The sequence below is a fragment of the Leptodactylus fuscus genome, chromosome 1 (assembly GCF_031893055.1).
Source record: "Leptodactylus fuscus isolate aLepFus1 chromosome 1, aLepFus1.hap2, whole genome shotgun sequence".
Taxonomy (NCBI): domain Eukaryota; kingdom Metazoa; phylum Chordata; class Amphibia; order Anura; family Leptodactylidae; genus Leptodactylus; species Leptodactylus fuscus.
The window spans coordinates 125,362,386-125,378,459 of NC_134265.1; the positions used below are offsets into that span (position 1 = coordinate 125,362,386).

At 42.8% G+C, this 16,074-nt stretch overlaps 1 protein-coding gene across 1 annotated transcript in view; it reads left to right on the forward strand.

Annotated features, from left to right (window-relative positions):
- Nucleotides 1-16,074, forward strand: part of EMID1 (EMI domain containing 1) — a 60,143-nt gene that overhangs the window by 29,485 nt on the left and 14,584 nt on the right. Inside the window, exons 5-9 of the mRNA XM_075276610.1 lie at nucleotides 6,895-6,956; nucleotides 7,036-7,150; nucleotides 8,210-8,254; nucleotides 8,690-8,779; nucleotides 15,837-15,956. Of these exons, the coding sequence (XP_075132711.1) occupies nucleotides 6,895-6,956; nucleotides 7,036-7,150; nucleotides 8,210-8,254; nucleotides 8,690-8,779; nucleotides 15,837-15,956 (432 nt within the window). The remainder of the gene's footprint in view (nucleotides 1-6,894; nucleotides 6,957-7,035; nucleotides 7,151-8,209; nucleotides 8,255-8,689; nucleotides 8,780-15,836; nucleotides 15,957-16,074) is intronic.

Consider the following 16,074-nt stretch of genomic DNA (forward strand, 5'->3'; position numbering starts at 1 on the left):
TACGAAGGTCGCTGCCTCAGGCTTAGAATTAGTTTGTTCTGGTCGCCTCAGGCTTAGAAACAAATTTGTTGTACTTGAGTGTCCTGTAGTGTTGGAGAAGGACATGAAACAATGATTCGACAATGAGCTGTCCAAAATTCGAGTGAACGCTGCCAAAAACAGTATTTTCTTAAAGGGATCCTATCTTTGGATACCCTTTTTTCTGAATAACACGTAGAAATAGACTTAAAGGGGTATTCCCACGTCGCATACTCACCACTCTTCGCTACTGGAAAATCTTCTTTCTTCCTGCTTTGTTGCGTCATTGGTGGGCGGGGTTACATATGTAAAGCCAGCGGCTTTTTCTGCGTGCGCGCTCCCGATGCAGCATTGTGAAGACCACTCATTTCCCCAGCCTTCACAATGCCAATACAGACCCGGCATCCGCTGTAATAGAAAGGCAGATGCCGGGGGGTTAGACGCCGGCACATCGCTATGCTCCTGCCCTGCATGAAGCCAGCAGCGGCAGGAGCGATGCTGCTTTTCCGCACCTCCGACGTCTGTGCCGGCGTCTAACCCTCCCCAGCATCCGCCTTTCTATTACAGCGGATGCCGGGTCTGTATTGGCGGCCCCTTCCCCCCCAAGGTGTATAATACCCCCTCCCCCAGGGCCAGTCCCCACCGACCCCATACCTGTACAGTTGCAGGCCGGCTCCTGCGCGGCGATATCGCAGGAGCCGACCTGTTCCGGTGACAGCCGAGAGCCTACTGAAGGCTCCCAGGCCTGTCACGGCTATATTAGTATTGCGGCTGGGTCTATGACCAGCCGTAATAGTAATATAGAGAAAGTCCCATAGACGGCAATACAGTTGTATTGACATCTATGGGAACTGCAATCAAATGACTGCAGGTTCAAGCCCCCAAGGGAGGGGGGGACTAATAAAATAGAGAGACGCAGGAACTTAGCCCCTCCTCCCTCACAGCAGGCAGCTATGTCACTGGACTTTTGACCAGATAAGTCAAGGGATGTGTAAAAAATAATTGAATAAAGTAAGATAGTGGACAAACAAAGCAGTTTTGCTGAAGCAATGTATTTAGAAAAAGTCTTACATTCACATTAACAAGCAGTATAGATAGGATCCTTGTAATGGGACAACCCCTTTAACAAAGGCTATTCTTCTCATACCTTTAGATGTCTTCTCCATGGCGCTGATCAGTAGAAATCCAGGTTTTCTTCGGTATGCAAATGAGCTCTCGCAGCACTAGGCAGCATCCATCTTCTTCTGGAACGGCCTCTCCCTGTGTCTTCTTGGCAGAACCAACTGCGCATGCCTAGAAGATTGAAACCCAGGAAGGAAGAAGACACAGGGAGAGGCCGTTCCAGAAGATGTAGCCATCTCTGGAAATTTCTCTCTCAGCATTGGAGACGCCCCACTCATTTTCATTCAGAAGAAAACCAAGATTTCTACCGAACGGTGGCGCAGAGAAGACATCTAAAGGTAGTGGAAAGGTAGTAGAAGAATAGCCTTTCTTAAGGCTAATCCTACGTGTTAGTCAGAAAAAAAAAGGGTATCCAATGATAGGATCGCTTTAAGCAAAATTATGTACAAGAAGTTACAAAAACACCAAAATGACTACTAAGAAGGAACCCAGGGAATATTGGTTGCTGAATCGCTATGATGTGATGATTGTAGAAAACAAAAGTAAACTCATTTATCCTGTTAAAGAAGGCGTCAGTACTATCCAGTATTATGTCACGGACTCCAAGTTATTTCACATACTTCATGAAGCTCATTTGGCTATTGGACACAGAGGACATGATGATAGAATGTTGAAATAGTTTTTAACTAAATATAAAACACCGTTAGGGGTCATTCACACGGAGTAAGGCCGGGCGTGTATTACAGCCGTACACGCCGGCATTACGGCAGACTGCCGAACACTTCCCATTCACTTCAATGGGAGCGCTCGTAAACGCCGCTGTTACGAGCGCTCCCATTGAAGTGAATGGGAAGTGTTCGGCAGTCTGCCGTAACGCCGGCGTGTACGGCTGTAATACACGCCCGGCGTTACTCCGTATGAATGACCCCTTACATGTCATGATATTGAACTGTACATCCACCTTTGGAAACCTTCTTGCCAGAAAAAAAACACCAGTAGAAAGGTACTCTCATTCTATTTTTGTTCTTCATACTTTGCCTAAGGGCTCGTTCACATCTGCGCCCGGTCTCCGTTCATACAGGTTTCCGTTTCCTCACAAAACAGAGCAGGAGACGGAAAGCTGCAGGACTCTTTCAAACCGTGAGCGCCGGTGAGCATTTTATGCTGTCCGCCGCAAAACCGTTTTTTTTCAAACCGGACACAGTGTCAGACATGCAGTACTTTGTGTCCGGTTTTAAAAAAAACTGTTTCGCGGTGAAGAGCATAAAGCGCTCACCGGCGCTCATGGCCGGACCCGGTCTGACAGCTTTCCGTCTTCTGCATGCAGAAGACGGAAAGCTCAGAACGGAGTCTGGGCGCTAGTGTGAACCCAGCGTAAATAGTATTTGTCACGCCTAGGGAAGGTATGTAACGATTCTCAAATTTCATACATTGCCTAAAAACGCCAGGCATTCTATACAATGCCTAGAAATTCTATAGACTGCCTGCTTTTCATACATTGCCGGTAACATATACACAACATGTTACAGTATAGTATATGCAGATTATTTAAATGAGTGTTGCAACATATTAGTATAATGTTTCACCCCTTAGATCTAGAATAAACATCTCATATTGCATTGATATGGTTTCTATTACATGTTATACTATGAATATTTAATACTTCTCAACACGCACCATTGCCTGCAATGCTTACAACGGATCTAATTCAAGTTGTAAGCATTAGAGATGAGCGAACACTAAAATGTTCGAGGTTCGAAATTCGATTCGAACAGCCGCTCACTGTTCGAGTGTTCGAATGGGTTTCGAACCCCATTATAGTCTATGGGGAACATAAACTCGTTAAGGGGGAAACCCAAATTCGTGTCTGGAGGGTCACCAAGTCCACTATGACACCCCAGGAAATGATACCAACACCCTGGAATGACACTGGGACAGCAGGGGAAGCATGTCTGGGGGCATAAAAGTCACTTTATTTCATGGAAATCCCTGTCAGTTTGCGATTTTCGCAAGCTAACTTTTCCCCATAGAAATGCATTGGCCAGTGCTGATTGGCCAGAGTACGGAACTCGACCAATCAGCGCTGGCTCTGCTGGAGGAGGCGGAGTCTAAGATCGCTCCACACCAGTCTCCATTCAGGTCCGACCTTAGACTCCGCCTCCTCCCGCAGAGCCAGCGCTGATTGGCCGAAGGCTGGCCTATGCATTCCTATGCGAATGCAGAGACTTAGCAGTGCTGAGTCAGTTTTGCTCAACTACACATCTGATGCACACTCGGCACTGCTACATCAGATGTAGCAATCTGATGTAGCAGAGCCGAGGGTGCACTAGAACCCCTGTGCAATCTCAGTTCACGCTAATAGAATGCATTGGCCAGCGCTGATTGGCCAATGCATTCTATTAGCCCGATGAAGTAGAGCTGAATGTGTGTGCTAAGCACACACATTCAGCACTGCTTCATCATGCCAATACAATGCATTAGCCAGTGCTGATTGGCCAGAGTACGGAATTCGGCCAATCAGCGCTGGCTCTGCTGGAGGAGGCGGAGTCTAAGGTCGGACCTGAATGGAGACTGGTGTGGAGCGATCTTAGACTCCGCCTCCTCCAGCAGAGCCAGCGCTGATTGGCCGAATTCCGTACTCTGGCCAATCAGCGCTGGCCAATGCATTCTATTAGCCTGATGAAGTAGAGCTGAATGTGTGTGCTAAGCACACACATTCAGCACTGCTTCATCATGCCAATACAATGCATTAGCCAGTGCTGATTGGCCAGAGTACGGAATTCGGCCAATCAGCGCTGGCTCTGCTGGAGGAGGCGGAGTCTAAGGTCGGACCTGAATGGAGACTGGTGTGGAGCGATCTTAGACTCCGCCTCCTCCAGCAGAGCCAGCGCTGATTGGCCGAATTCCGTACTCTGGCCAATCAGCGCTGGCCAATGCATTCTATTAGCCCGATGAAGTAGAGCTGAATGTGTGTGCTAAGCACACACATTCAGCACTGCTTCATCACGCCAATACAATGCATTAGCCAGTGCTGATTGGCCAGAGTACGGAATTCGGCCAATCAGCGCTGGCTCTGCTGGAGGAGGCGGAGTCTAAGGTCGGACCTGAATGGAGACTGGTGTGGAGCGATCTTAGACTCCGCCTCCTCCAGCAGAGCCAGCGCTGATTGGCCGAATTCCGTACTCTGGCCAATCAGCGCTGGCCAATGCACTCTATTAGCTTGATGAAGCAGAGTGTGCACAAGGGTTCAAGCGCACCCTCGGCTCTGATGTAGCAGAGCCGAGGGTGCACAAGGGTTCAAGTGCACCCTCGGCTCTCCTACATCAGAGCCGAGGGTGCGCTTGAACCCTTGTGCACACTCTGCTTCATCAAGCTAATAGAGTGCATTGGCCAGCGCTGATTGGCCAGAGTACGGAATTCGGCCAATCAGCGCTGGCCAATGCATTCCTATGGGAAAAAGTTTATCTCACAAAAATCATAATTACACACCCGATAGAGCCCCAAAAAGTTATTTTTAATAACATTCCCCCCTAAATAAAGGTTATCCCTAGCTATCCCTGCCTGTACAGCTATCCCTGTCTCATAGTCACAAAGTTCACATTCTCATATGACCCGGATTTGAAATCCACTATTCGTCTAAAATGGAGGTCACCTGATTTCGGCAGCCAATGACTTTTTCCAATTTTTTTCAATGCCCCCGGTGTCGTAGTTCCTGTCCCACCTCCCCTGCGCTGTTATTGGTGCAAAAAAGGAGCCAGGGAAGGTGGGAGGGGAATCGAATTTTGGTGCACTTTACCACGCGGTGTTCGATTCGATTGGAACATGGCGAACACCCTGATATCCGATCGAACATGTGTTCGATAGAACACTGTTCGCTCATCTCTAGTAAGCATCTAAACCAGGAGTCTGAAGTTGTATGGCTGGATATTAATGTCCTGCCCTACAGTTACAGGTTTGCATTTTTTATTTTGCAGAACTTGATAAATCTTAGTTTTCATTTTTGTACTTCATATATGAAACTCTATCCAGTAGAGCAGCAGATTTTCTATCATCCAGGGCAGGCAGCAAGCATCCTTGCTGCGCGGCTGCTGTGAGATCATTGACTTCCATGTAGACAAGGGAAGCAGCACCTTGAGGAAAATTCAGAACACAGTGAGATCCACAATCCAGCATGTTGTTCACCACATAATAAGACTCGCAACAGAAATTGTTTTAATATTTTAATGAACATGAATTATTTATTGCTGAAATACTGTATTTTTAGTGTCCTCTACAGTCTGTAAGTAGCTTGAACTGAGCAGCTGAATGCATATGGATAGAATTGCCATGCTCAGTGAAAATCTCATTCTTCTAAAAGCAAAAGTATTTTTATGCACAAAAGTATCCAATCCACCAACTGAGCAGTTTCTATATATATGTGTGTGTGCAACCTTTATGGGTCTGTGTGCTGTCTATGTGCAGTCCATAGTAAGCACAGACAGCACATGGGCCAAAAATATGGTGGTGTGAATTAAGCCCAAAACATGTTCCATGCAATCATATTTACAGTAAATTATACTCATCACTATTACATATATAAATGAAAGGCTTTTAAAGAATAAACATACAACTCTAGCAAAAAAACAGTAATTTACTTTCAGTTCACATTGGTTATCTGTGAATGTTTCCTCTTAGATTTGGGGTTCAAGATCTACATTGCCACTCTCCTGGTTATAAACATGCAGGATCAGCCAAGCAAGAGTATACATTTATGTGATAGACAACAACAATAGCTGTGACCTATACGCTTGCTTCTAGATCCTGGGTAACTACCTTCTTTAAGGCCCCACGGGCCAGAAATGCCGTGATTTTTCACCGCGGGAAAAATTGCGGCGTTATACAGTACAGATAAAGTGGATGGGATTCATCCGAATCTCATACCCACTTTGCAGTTAAAACTGCAGCGCTGAAACACTGCGATTTCCAAAACCTGCATAGATTTGGAAATTGCAGCATGTCAATTATATCTACGGAAATGCCGGTGGCTTCCCTGTAGATGTAATGGTAACAGAGAGTTAGTGGAGGAAACCTCCTTTTCTGTTTACAGCTGCTTGAAGAACCACAATGTGTTCCCGCCGCGGTTTTTCCTGCAGCACTTTAGCGCTGCGTATTGTGCCGTGAAGCCTTAGCCTGAGGCCCCACATTGCGGAAACGCAGCTTTTTTTGTTGCAGATTTTGATATGTTTTTTGGAGCCAAAGCCAAGAATGGCTACAAAAGGAATGTTAGTATATAGGAAGCTCTTATACTTCTACTTTCTGCTCAATCAACTCCTGGCTTTGGCTCAAAATACCGCAACAAAATCTGCAACAAAAAAGTTACGTTTCCGCAACGTGGAGCCTCACCCTAAGGCTAAAGCCCCACATTGCGGAAACACAGCGTTTCTTGTTGCAGATTTTGTTGTAGTTTTTGATGCAAAACCAGGAGTGGATTGAGCAGGTGGAAGAAGTATAAGAACTTCATATATTTCCTATTCCGTCTATAGCCATTCTTGACTTTGGCTCAAAAAACCGCAACAAAATCTGCAACAAAACAAGCTGCATTTCTGCAACGTGGGGCTTTAGCCTAAAGGAGACAATAGTGCTGATAGTTTGAAATAGGAGACGTTTTTTTTCTATTGTTCTATGTAATTTGCTACAATATCAGAATAACATTGGAATATGTTTATGTTGTTATATTTTGATCCCTCTATTTCTTTGTATTTACTCTCTAACTAGGATGCTTAAACTGCAGTCAGATTCCAGAGCTCAATGAGCGCCTCAGCTCCCTGGAAGCAAAGGTAATTTCACCTGTCACAGTTTTTGACATTTACTGTATATTGTACATTATTCAGATTTGCTAACTATTGGTATTCATAGGTTGCAATCATCTTCGCATCTGATACTGCACAAAGCAATGGATCACCTCCTGAAGTGTCCGGGCTCTTGGGAAGCCCACCAGCACATGGTAGTCCTGGGGAGGTGGGCTTGAAGGGTAGGACTTAAATAATATTGTATTCTTCCAGTGCTATCATTAATTCTTTTTTGATTTCCTATGACTTTTTCTTGATTTGTACTTTCCATTTTCATACAATATTTCTACAAAGATACAATGGGTGAGACTTATTATGACTGATGCATAGTGCCACTGGCATTAGATGTACCAGAATTATTAACCCTTTAGTGACTGATGGATAGATTTTCTATGTCAGTCATTAACTGGACATGTTCTGATGCATTTGACTTTCTGAAGCAGTTACCTGCTGTAGGGCTAATGTAGGGCTCACCCTGGCAAGTGCTGGCTGTGGCTGCTACAGGACCTGTGAAGCCACTACCTTAGAGTAACAGATAACGGGCCCTATTCACTTACTGATTCCGGCTCATGGGATAAGCTATCAATATTAGATCAGGGGGGTCCCACAGATCACTGGTACCGAGACAGCACGGATTGCAGTATTTTTTATATATCACAAGCCATGCTGGTCATTCACCATACAAACTGTAGCCCCAGATAGAAAAAGCCAAAGCTTACATCATCTACTCACTTATTAAAGCTTCATTTGATCCCAAAACAGACAGTCCAGTGATCCCGCTCTAGTCTCTATTTACTGCAGTGATGTTGATTATGATATGTTATATGTTTATGCAAAATATATGTAAATTAAAACTAGAAAGGACCACAAGATCGTGATGCTGAAGAGTAAAGGTATAAATTAAGCCACCTTCTTTACGGACACAGTATCCCTTTAATATTGCAGTTATCCTCCTGTACCTTCTTTACTCATATGACATTATGACACATTCCATTACTGTATGTCTCACAGGATATAGGAAGGAACCAGTAACAGGAGAGGTTGTTTTACATCCTGTGACTTCACTTCCATACTAATAAATCTAATTCATTCACTTTTTACAAGTGTCGCCTACACAGCTGTGTGCATCTGACTTCTGACCATTATTCACAGTCTTCTGACTTCCCATTGGGCAGATACAATCTCTACATTCTCCTGTTCTGTGGTAATATCCATCACTTGTTGATATCTTCCTTTTGCAGGGGCTATGTTGCGCCAAGAAAAAGGTTCCTTTTTAGCCCAGGAAGGTGAGCAACATGCAAGATCTTATTTAAAAAATATGAGCATGAGATATGACTTACTTAGGAAAAGGGTTTTCTAGGGAAATGAGATGATATTTCAATAATTTCCCTGGTTCCTTTTCTCCCCGTGCTGGTTTTTACTTCCTAGTATCTCAGCACTCACAGGATGCCTGGCATTGCATGCTTAGACATTAGTTGACTGAAGTGGGTCAAGTAAAGACCAGCAGTGACGCGAATCCAGAACAGCAAGTGATCAATGAGAGGTGTAACATTTTTAGGTTAGAACCACGTGGTTAGCTGTTTTCAACATATTACTATTTCCTTGGAAAACCCCACAAGAAAAAAAATGGAATAGCAACATATGTACATCCTAAAGTGATCTTATAGTATTCATGTACAAATACTTAAAATGACTAATAGATTGGATTTTTTTATATTTAGGTATAAATACTAGGAAGGGTCCTATAGGTCCAATGGGTACTCCAGGAAATCAGTGGTCTCCAGGAGTGAAGGGTCCAGTTGGACCTCCAGGTAGGAAAGTTGTCAATGAGAACACTCTTATCTCTTTACTTTTCTACTAAACACTGTCTTTAACATTTTTCTTATAAGTCTTATTAATGTTTATGTTATTGTTAGATCTGCATATTCATTTATTTCTATATAGTTAGTCTTTGCTTCTCATAGTCTGTACATTTTCAGAGTCTGTAAATCACTATTTATTATCTGACTTTTCTGTATTTGTCTGAATATGTTTGTGTTCATGCAAGTTTGATGTAAGCATCTAAATTGGATATAGATCCAGTTGGTCTTTGGCAGATATCCAATCTGAATGTCCATGGATTTGCTTACCTCTTGAAAACACAAATGACTAAATAATCAGTTAAATGGATTTTGTGAAAAAAGTGTAAAGTGTACCTAAATTTTTTCAAAACTTTTGTTTTTCTCGCAGCATTTGTATCATTAATAAAATCTGTAATATACATTATTCACAGATTATTGCTCCTTTCTGTGAAATCCTATGGTCCATTTTCTGTTCCATTTCTCTATTAGCATTAGAAATATTGCCTTTGACAAGGAATGCAGGGGTAAGGGTAGGTTCACACCATTATTTAATGTCCTTTGGTCTGATGAGACCAACCAACATTAATTGACAGATGCAGATAAAGCCTGAATTCAACCCATGTACAAAATCAGCACAGAAGCTTTCTTCCATTATGTTTTTTAGTTTTCTTCCATTACAAGGGTAAACAAACATGACAGAAGAAAGTGTCCTTCATTTTGTTTACATTAGAGTCAATGAGAACAGACACAGAGGGAGTCAATTCTTAATGACTATATGTTTGGGATCATTGCTTTGCTGCAGAATAACTTTGGAGACAATCAGACTCCTACCAGCTTCCTTCTGTTACCACCTTCCATCTGTTACAGCCAAATTTGAAGAAGCTCCAAGAAATGGGCATGTTGAGATCGATAAGCAGTGGTTGGCCAAAGAAACTTGGTGCAGCAGATGAAGGACACATAATTCTTACCTACTTTTGACATCAGAAGATGTCCAGCAGTGCCATAAGCTCAGAATTGGCAGAAACCAATGGGACTCAGGTACACACCCATGTAGTGTTCAGAGAAGTCTGGATGGAAGTGGTCTTTATGGAAGTACTGGGGCCAGAAAGGCATACTTTTAAAGAAAAAACAAGGCCAAGTGACTCAACTATACACAAAAATGTAGGGACTTGGGTGCAGAAAAATGGCAGCAGGCACTCTGGACTGATTAGGCAAATTTAAAATATTTGGTTGTAACAGAAGATAGTTCATCCAAAGACTGGAGAGTGGTGAGTGTCTGCAGGAAACAGTGACACATGGTGGAAGTTGCTTGCAAGTTTCGACTGCATTTCATCAAATGGAGTTGGGGATTTGGTCAGGATTGATGGTGTCTTCAATATTGAGAAATACAGGCAGATACTTATCAATCATGCATTACCATCATGGAGGCATCTGACTGGCTCCAAATGTATTCTACACCAGGACCGTGACCCCAAATATACAACCAATGTCATTAGGAACTATTGTCAGCGTAAAGAACAACAAGGACATCTGAAAGTGATGATATAGTCCTTACAGAGCCATCATCTCAACATCATTGAGTCTGTCTGGGATTATATGAAGAGATAGAAGGATTTGAGCAGGTCTGCATCCACAGAATATCTGTGGTCAGTTCTCCAAGATGTTTGGAGAAAGTTCCCTCAAAAACTGTGTGTCAGTGTACTTAGAAGAATTGACGCTGTTTTGAAGGCAAAGGATGGTATATTGGACACCCAATATAAGAAACTGATACATAAAGAATTAACAGCATTATAGCATTGAAGAAAAAGCTAGTGAGTCATGTGCTTCAGGTGCTGAGTGCCAAGATGGGGCTAAGGGCCCCTTCACATGGAGGATACGCTGGCTGATTTTGAACGTGTAAACGTTCCGAATCAGCAGCGTTTAAAACAGGTCCCATTGCTTTCTATGGGAGCCGGCATACGCGCGCTCCCCATAGAAATGAATGGGAAAAAGCAGCCCATTCATTTTTATGGGGAGCGCACGTATGCCAGCTCCCATAGAAAGCAATGGGACCTGTTTTAAACTCTGCTGTTTCGGAACGTTTACATGTTCAAAATCAGCCAGCATATCCTCCGTGTGAAGGGGCCCTAAGACATGGCTACAGGTTAAGGCACAATTATGGTAAAGGGAAATATAGAAAATGAGTAACTTCATTTTAGAGAATGAGTAACTGCATTTCCAAGGTATGGTGTTTGTTTTTTTTGTTTTTTTTTTAAATCTTGTTTATATTAGTGAGAGGTTGGAAGGAGTAAGGCTACCATCAGGAGTTATATGCTCAGTGCATACACATGCCAACGGTCCCAATTTTGCTGGGACAAATCCTGGAACAGGATTGTCAAAGGAAAGAGCCCAGTCAAAAGTGCTCTTGAGTAGTTTCAGGGTATTCCATAGTGGTCCCAGGACAATGAACAGAATGGTGTCTGTCATGCATAGGGCCCCATTTATAGGAAAATGCAGTCTTCTGCCTATAAATACATTGCTATGTCTGTCAGGAGTTTTTCCTATATTTGTTTGGCTAAATGCACCTAAATCAGCAGAGTGGCCCAGAGAAAAACTGTGGTTCAAGTGACAAACATAAGGTAGAGAGAATAAGCCTTATGCAGAACCAAAAACTTATAATTCTAAGGAGTAAATACAGCACTGCAGTGGAAAATCCTAGTGAATGAAGTAAGCAGATCCTGTATGGTATAGCATTATAGTCAGCACAACTCTGTCCCAATGGTATAAAGGAACTTCATTTATATAACACATTTTCAATATTCCTTACTCATCTAAAGTCCCACAAAAACATTTTCCCATTACTTTATTAACCCAACCTCTCTGTGGTTTAGAAAACCCTGACTTACAACAAAGGACATGACTGTTTGCAGAATAAATGGCTATAGAGTGGTCAACATTAGGACTTTGTTATTACCATACTTGTGCTCTGTGCCTTGGGGAACAAATGGCAAATGTGTGGCAATAAAAAGGAACTTCAGTTCCAAGTACGTGCTCACGGTGCACACAAATCCTAATCTTTTACCCCTATGTAATTATGGCACAGATTCTCTCCATATAAGAACGAAGAAGTGTTTACATGTTACGCTCTCCATGTGGAAGCACATGTCCTAGACAAGCTCATCTACTCTAGCAAACACTGAGGCTATTTGTTAGGTATATATAGGTAGTAATTTGCATCTTGTATCACATTAGTTGGTTTACAATAAAGAGATGCTTAAAGGGGTTGTCCCATCACAAGGATCCTATCTATACTGCTTGTTAATGTGGATGTAAGACTTTTCCTAAATACATTGCTTCAGCAAAACTGCTTTGTTTGTCCATTATCTTACTTTATTCAATTCATTGTTGACACAGCCCTTGACTTATCTGCTCAAAAGTCAAGTGATGTATCTGCCTGCTGTCAGGGGGGAGGGAGGAGGGGCTAAGTGCACGGGAGCGAGCCTGTGTTTCTAGCTATTCCTGTGTCTACACCACGTGACCTAGCTCCCTGCACTCAGATAGAGGAGCTGCTTTCATTTCTGAACGTCTTCTGTTCTCCCAGTTATCAGGCTAGCTAATTCAACTGTGTTCATTATGGCAGAGACAGGCAGTCTCTGTATGTAACACAGAATGGAATTGCTGCTGCCTGTACTTCATAGTCCAATATGGGTGGGCGGAGCTACATGCGAATTTGGGGGCGGAGCTAAACGGCAGGTTGCATGTGAAACCCCGCCCACCAAATGATGCAAGAAACCAGGAAGAAAGAAGATTTTACATGAGTGAAGACTGGTGAGTATGCGACGTGGGAATACCTCTTTAAAGGGGTTTTCCAGACAAAATTAAAAAAAAAAAAAAAAAAAAGTTGTTAGTGCTAGTGATAGGTTAATAAGTACACCCATATATCTTTAGCAGTGATTCAAGTGATTTCTGGGTGTCTCTGGGAGCACCTGGCCTTCTGCCTCTGTTTATACGGTGTATCTTCCTGCTGTGCGGCTTCCTGTGTACCTTCTGCACTACCTTGCTCTCACTGCCCCCCCCCCCTCTTCTCTCACTCCATCACACCGCAAGCACTTACACAGAGAGAAAGAGGGGAGGAGCCGTTCCTGGAAAGGAAGACATGTATGTGTTGATGGGGTTGATGGGTCTAATAATCACTGGATTATTAGAAAGTGTCCCTGGGATATGGGTAATTATAGATTTTTTTTTTTTTTAATAGAAGTAAATTAGAAGTGGGGGGAGTGGCTTAGTATAGGACTTAATACCTATTTTATCCCGGACAACCCCTTTAACCTCTTATATAACTTATTATTGAAGTAACATCTTATAAAGTGATCAGTGACCCCCATCGTAAATACATGGCATAAACTAACAATGTTTACAATGTCACATTATATTGTCTGTTAGCTACAGGGGGGATGATATTGGGGGGCACTAAGGGGTCATTATGCCATGTCAGGACCAATAAAGGGACAATATTTTGTGTAATATTGGGTGGGGACAAAGGGTTGGGGATTACGATATGTTAATTTCCTGCGCTGTGCACACTTTGAAGGTTGAGATGCTGTATTCATACATTACTTGATTTTGCCTGTTCATACTCATATCGTAAGGAAGTTGTGAGAATTCAGAAATTTTGTTTGGTGACGGAATGGCATTTGTACAGGCTTTGGAAGTTTATTCAACAGAACATGTGGCAAACACGTGTGCCTACCACGTCTAACAGTTAAGGTATATCCGCAAATTACATATTTTTTGCCGATATTTCTGGAAATATTCCATTCTGAGTGGGATTTGCACATTCTGTGAAAACAACCCCATTCAGCTCAATGTCATTCTGTTGGTGATTACTAAAGTGTATTCATGTACTCAAGCAAATCAGACTGTGCGGACCCCGTGCGGAAACAAGACCATTGCATGTCAATTTATACATGTGGTATCTGCTCAATGCATAAGTTAGCTTCTGGCCTGCAATATACTCGTGAAATCTGTAACATCTGCTTTGTAAAGGTGTTGAAAATGATAAAAGAAAGTGACAACCTGCATATTTCAAACTATTACATACATATTACAAACATGTTGTTCAAATATTTTTATTTATTATGTTGGAGTCCTTAAAGGGTTTGTCTCGTTATGGACACTTATTGCCCTTTATTATTATACCTAATTCCTGAATGCCTAGGTCTCCCAGTCATCAGAAGGATGGGGCACTTCACGGGGCTGCTGGGACAGCAATCTCTGGCAGCGTCTGCAGTCTCATAGAAGTGAATGTCGTATCGATCACACAAGCATGCTGGTGCTCCTTTCAAAAGGAGGTCTTTGGGGGACTTTTGGTTCCCATTCCTCCTGGTCACTGGAGTATTCAGCGATCAGGCCCCAGTGGTTGGACACTTATCCTCTCTCCACAAGAAAGAGGATAAGTGTATATAATGGGACAACCTCCTAAGACTAAGGCCCCATGTAGCGAGACGCAGCCAAAAAGTTCTGTGGGAAAACATATTAGCCAGAATCCCATCCACTTTGCAGGTACTGTAAACCACAACAATTTTTTTTTTTTTTTTTTTTTTTTATAATAGTATCATTTATAAATGATAAATAAATGATAAATTTATAAATAGTAGCATTTACGCTATGTGGGACTCCAGTCTTAAAGGGGTTTTCTGGGCTAAATATATTGATGGCCTATCCATAGCAGCCAATACACAAAGAATGTAACTGGCCTAAATACATATGGAAATAAGACATCATTAGTGGCAAAGAAGAATTTGCTATTAGCACCGCCTATAATTTCTCACCCAGAATTCTTAGCAAGGCATTCATGGCCTAAAAAGTCCCTGTACCAGTCTCTTCCTAATAAGAGACACTGCCCCTTCTGGCCTTCATGAATCACTGCAGACCTATTCAAGTGAATGTGAACTGATCTGTAGCATCCCAGTTTGGCCATCACACAAAGAACAAAGGACATAGCTTCTGGCTTCCACCAGCAATCACGTCCACATTCATCCTGGCTACGATCTGGCTGAATGTCCACGGGGAGAAAGGTCCTCCCTTTAAAGCTGAGGCCCCTGAGCTTTTGTGTTCCAGATTTTACTGTGGTCTCTTATCAGACCCCTGAGTAATCAGAGACCCAGGGAAGGATACAAACATAAAAAAACACTTGCTTACCTCTCCCTGGCTCTGGCGCACTGCTGGGTGATGTCAGCCATCTTCAATGATGGACCAGACGTCACATGAGTCAGGCCTGTGTCGCACAAAGCGTAGGATAGGTAAATAACAGAGATTTTTATGTTCCTTCACCTTTCCTAGGCCTCCGATCATTATACTTGCCTGAGTGTAATGATAATAATTGTGGGGTTTGCAGGCCCACCGCCTCACTTTATTGTTCGCTACTGCTTCTACCTCGGTTGTTATGCCCCTGCTACTGCATTACTACTTACTAATGTGTTTGCTCCTAGAATGTAGCATAACACATGCCCCAATTTGGTGCATTTCTCAGTCAAAATATTACATGACTTGCATTGTGACATTATGTGGCAAAATTCTTGCCAAGAACAGGCATAAAGTAGGCTTGTAAGGTGGGGGCTACAAACACTGTTTTAGCCATTCCCTCTCCTAATTGTATTTGATTGGCTGCTGAGAAAGGGAGAATACAACCCTGAGTGATGGTGGGTAGGTGGCATGGCCACTGTGATAAATCTGTTGCATTTTCAGACTTTGATGCTGGCTATTGTTATTTTTGGCCAATATGCTGTTTATGCTTATGAGCTCCCTCCAGTGGTGGATAGGATTGCTATGTATATTCCTGTTAGTCAGACCTCTCAGGTAACAGACAAAAAGAAATATTTCTGACTGCTGTGTTACCAGGAGCATGGCCTGTATTCTAATTTTCTTTTTCTTTGTCTTCATATTTTAGATATCTTTCCATTTCAATTACTTTTTTGTAGAGCTGTATACGTGACATTAAACTGACCTATAGACCACCTTCAACAGTCTTATCATTCTCACACACTAGGACCCCCTGGTGCTCCAGGACCCCCAGGAAGGGATGGTCCAACAGGTGCTCCAGGAGAGAGAGGCCCCCCTGGGCCATCGGGCCCTCCTACTCCAGCTATGCAGAGACTTGTGGATCAGGGTAAATATTACTATTAAGCCCTTCATGTCTGAAAATCTGTTTTAGTACATCTAAACTGTATTTTCTGCCCTACCTAAATGAAGGAATGACACCTGAAAGCTCCACATCTATGTACAGA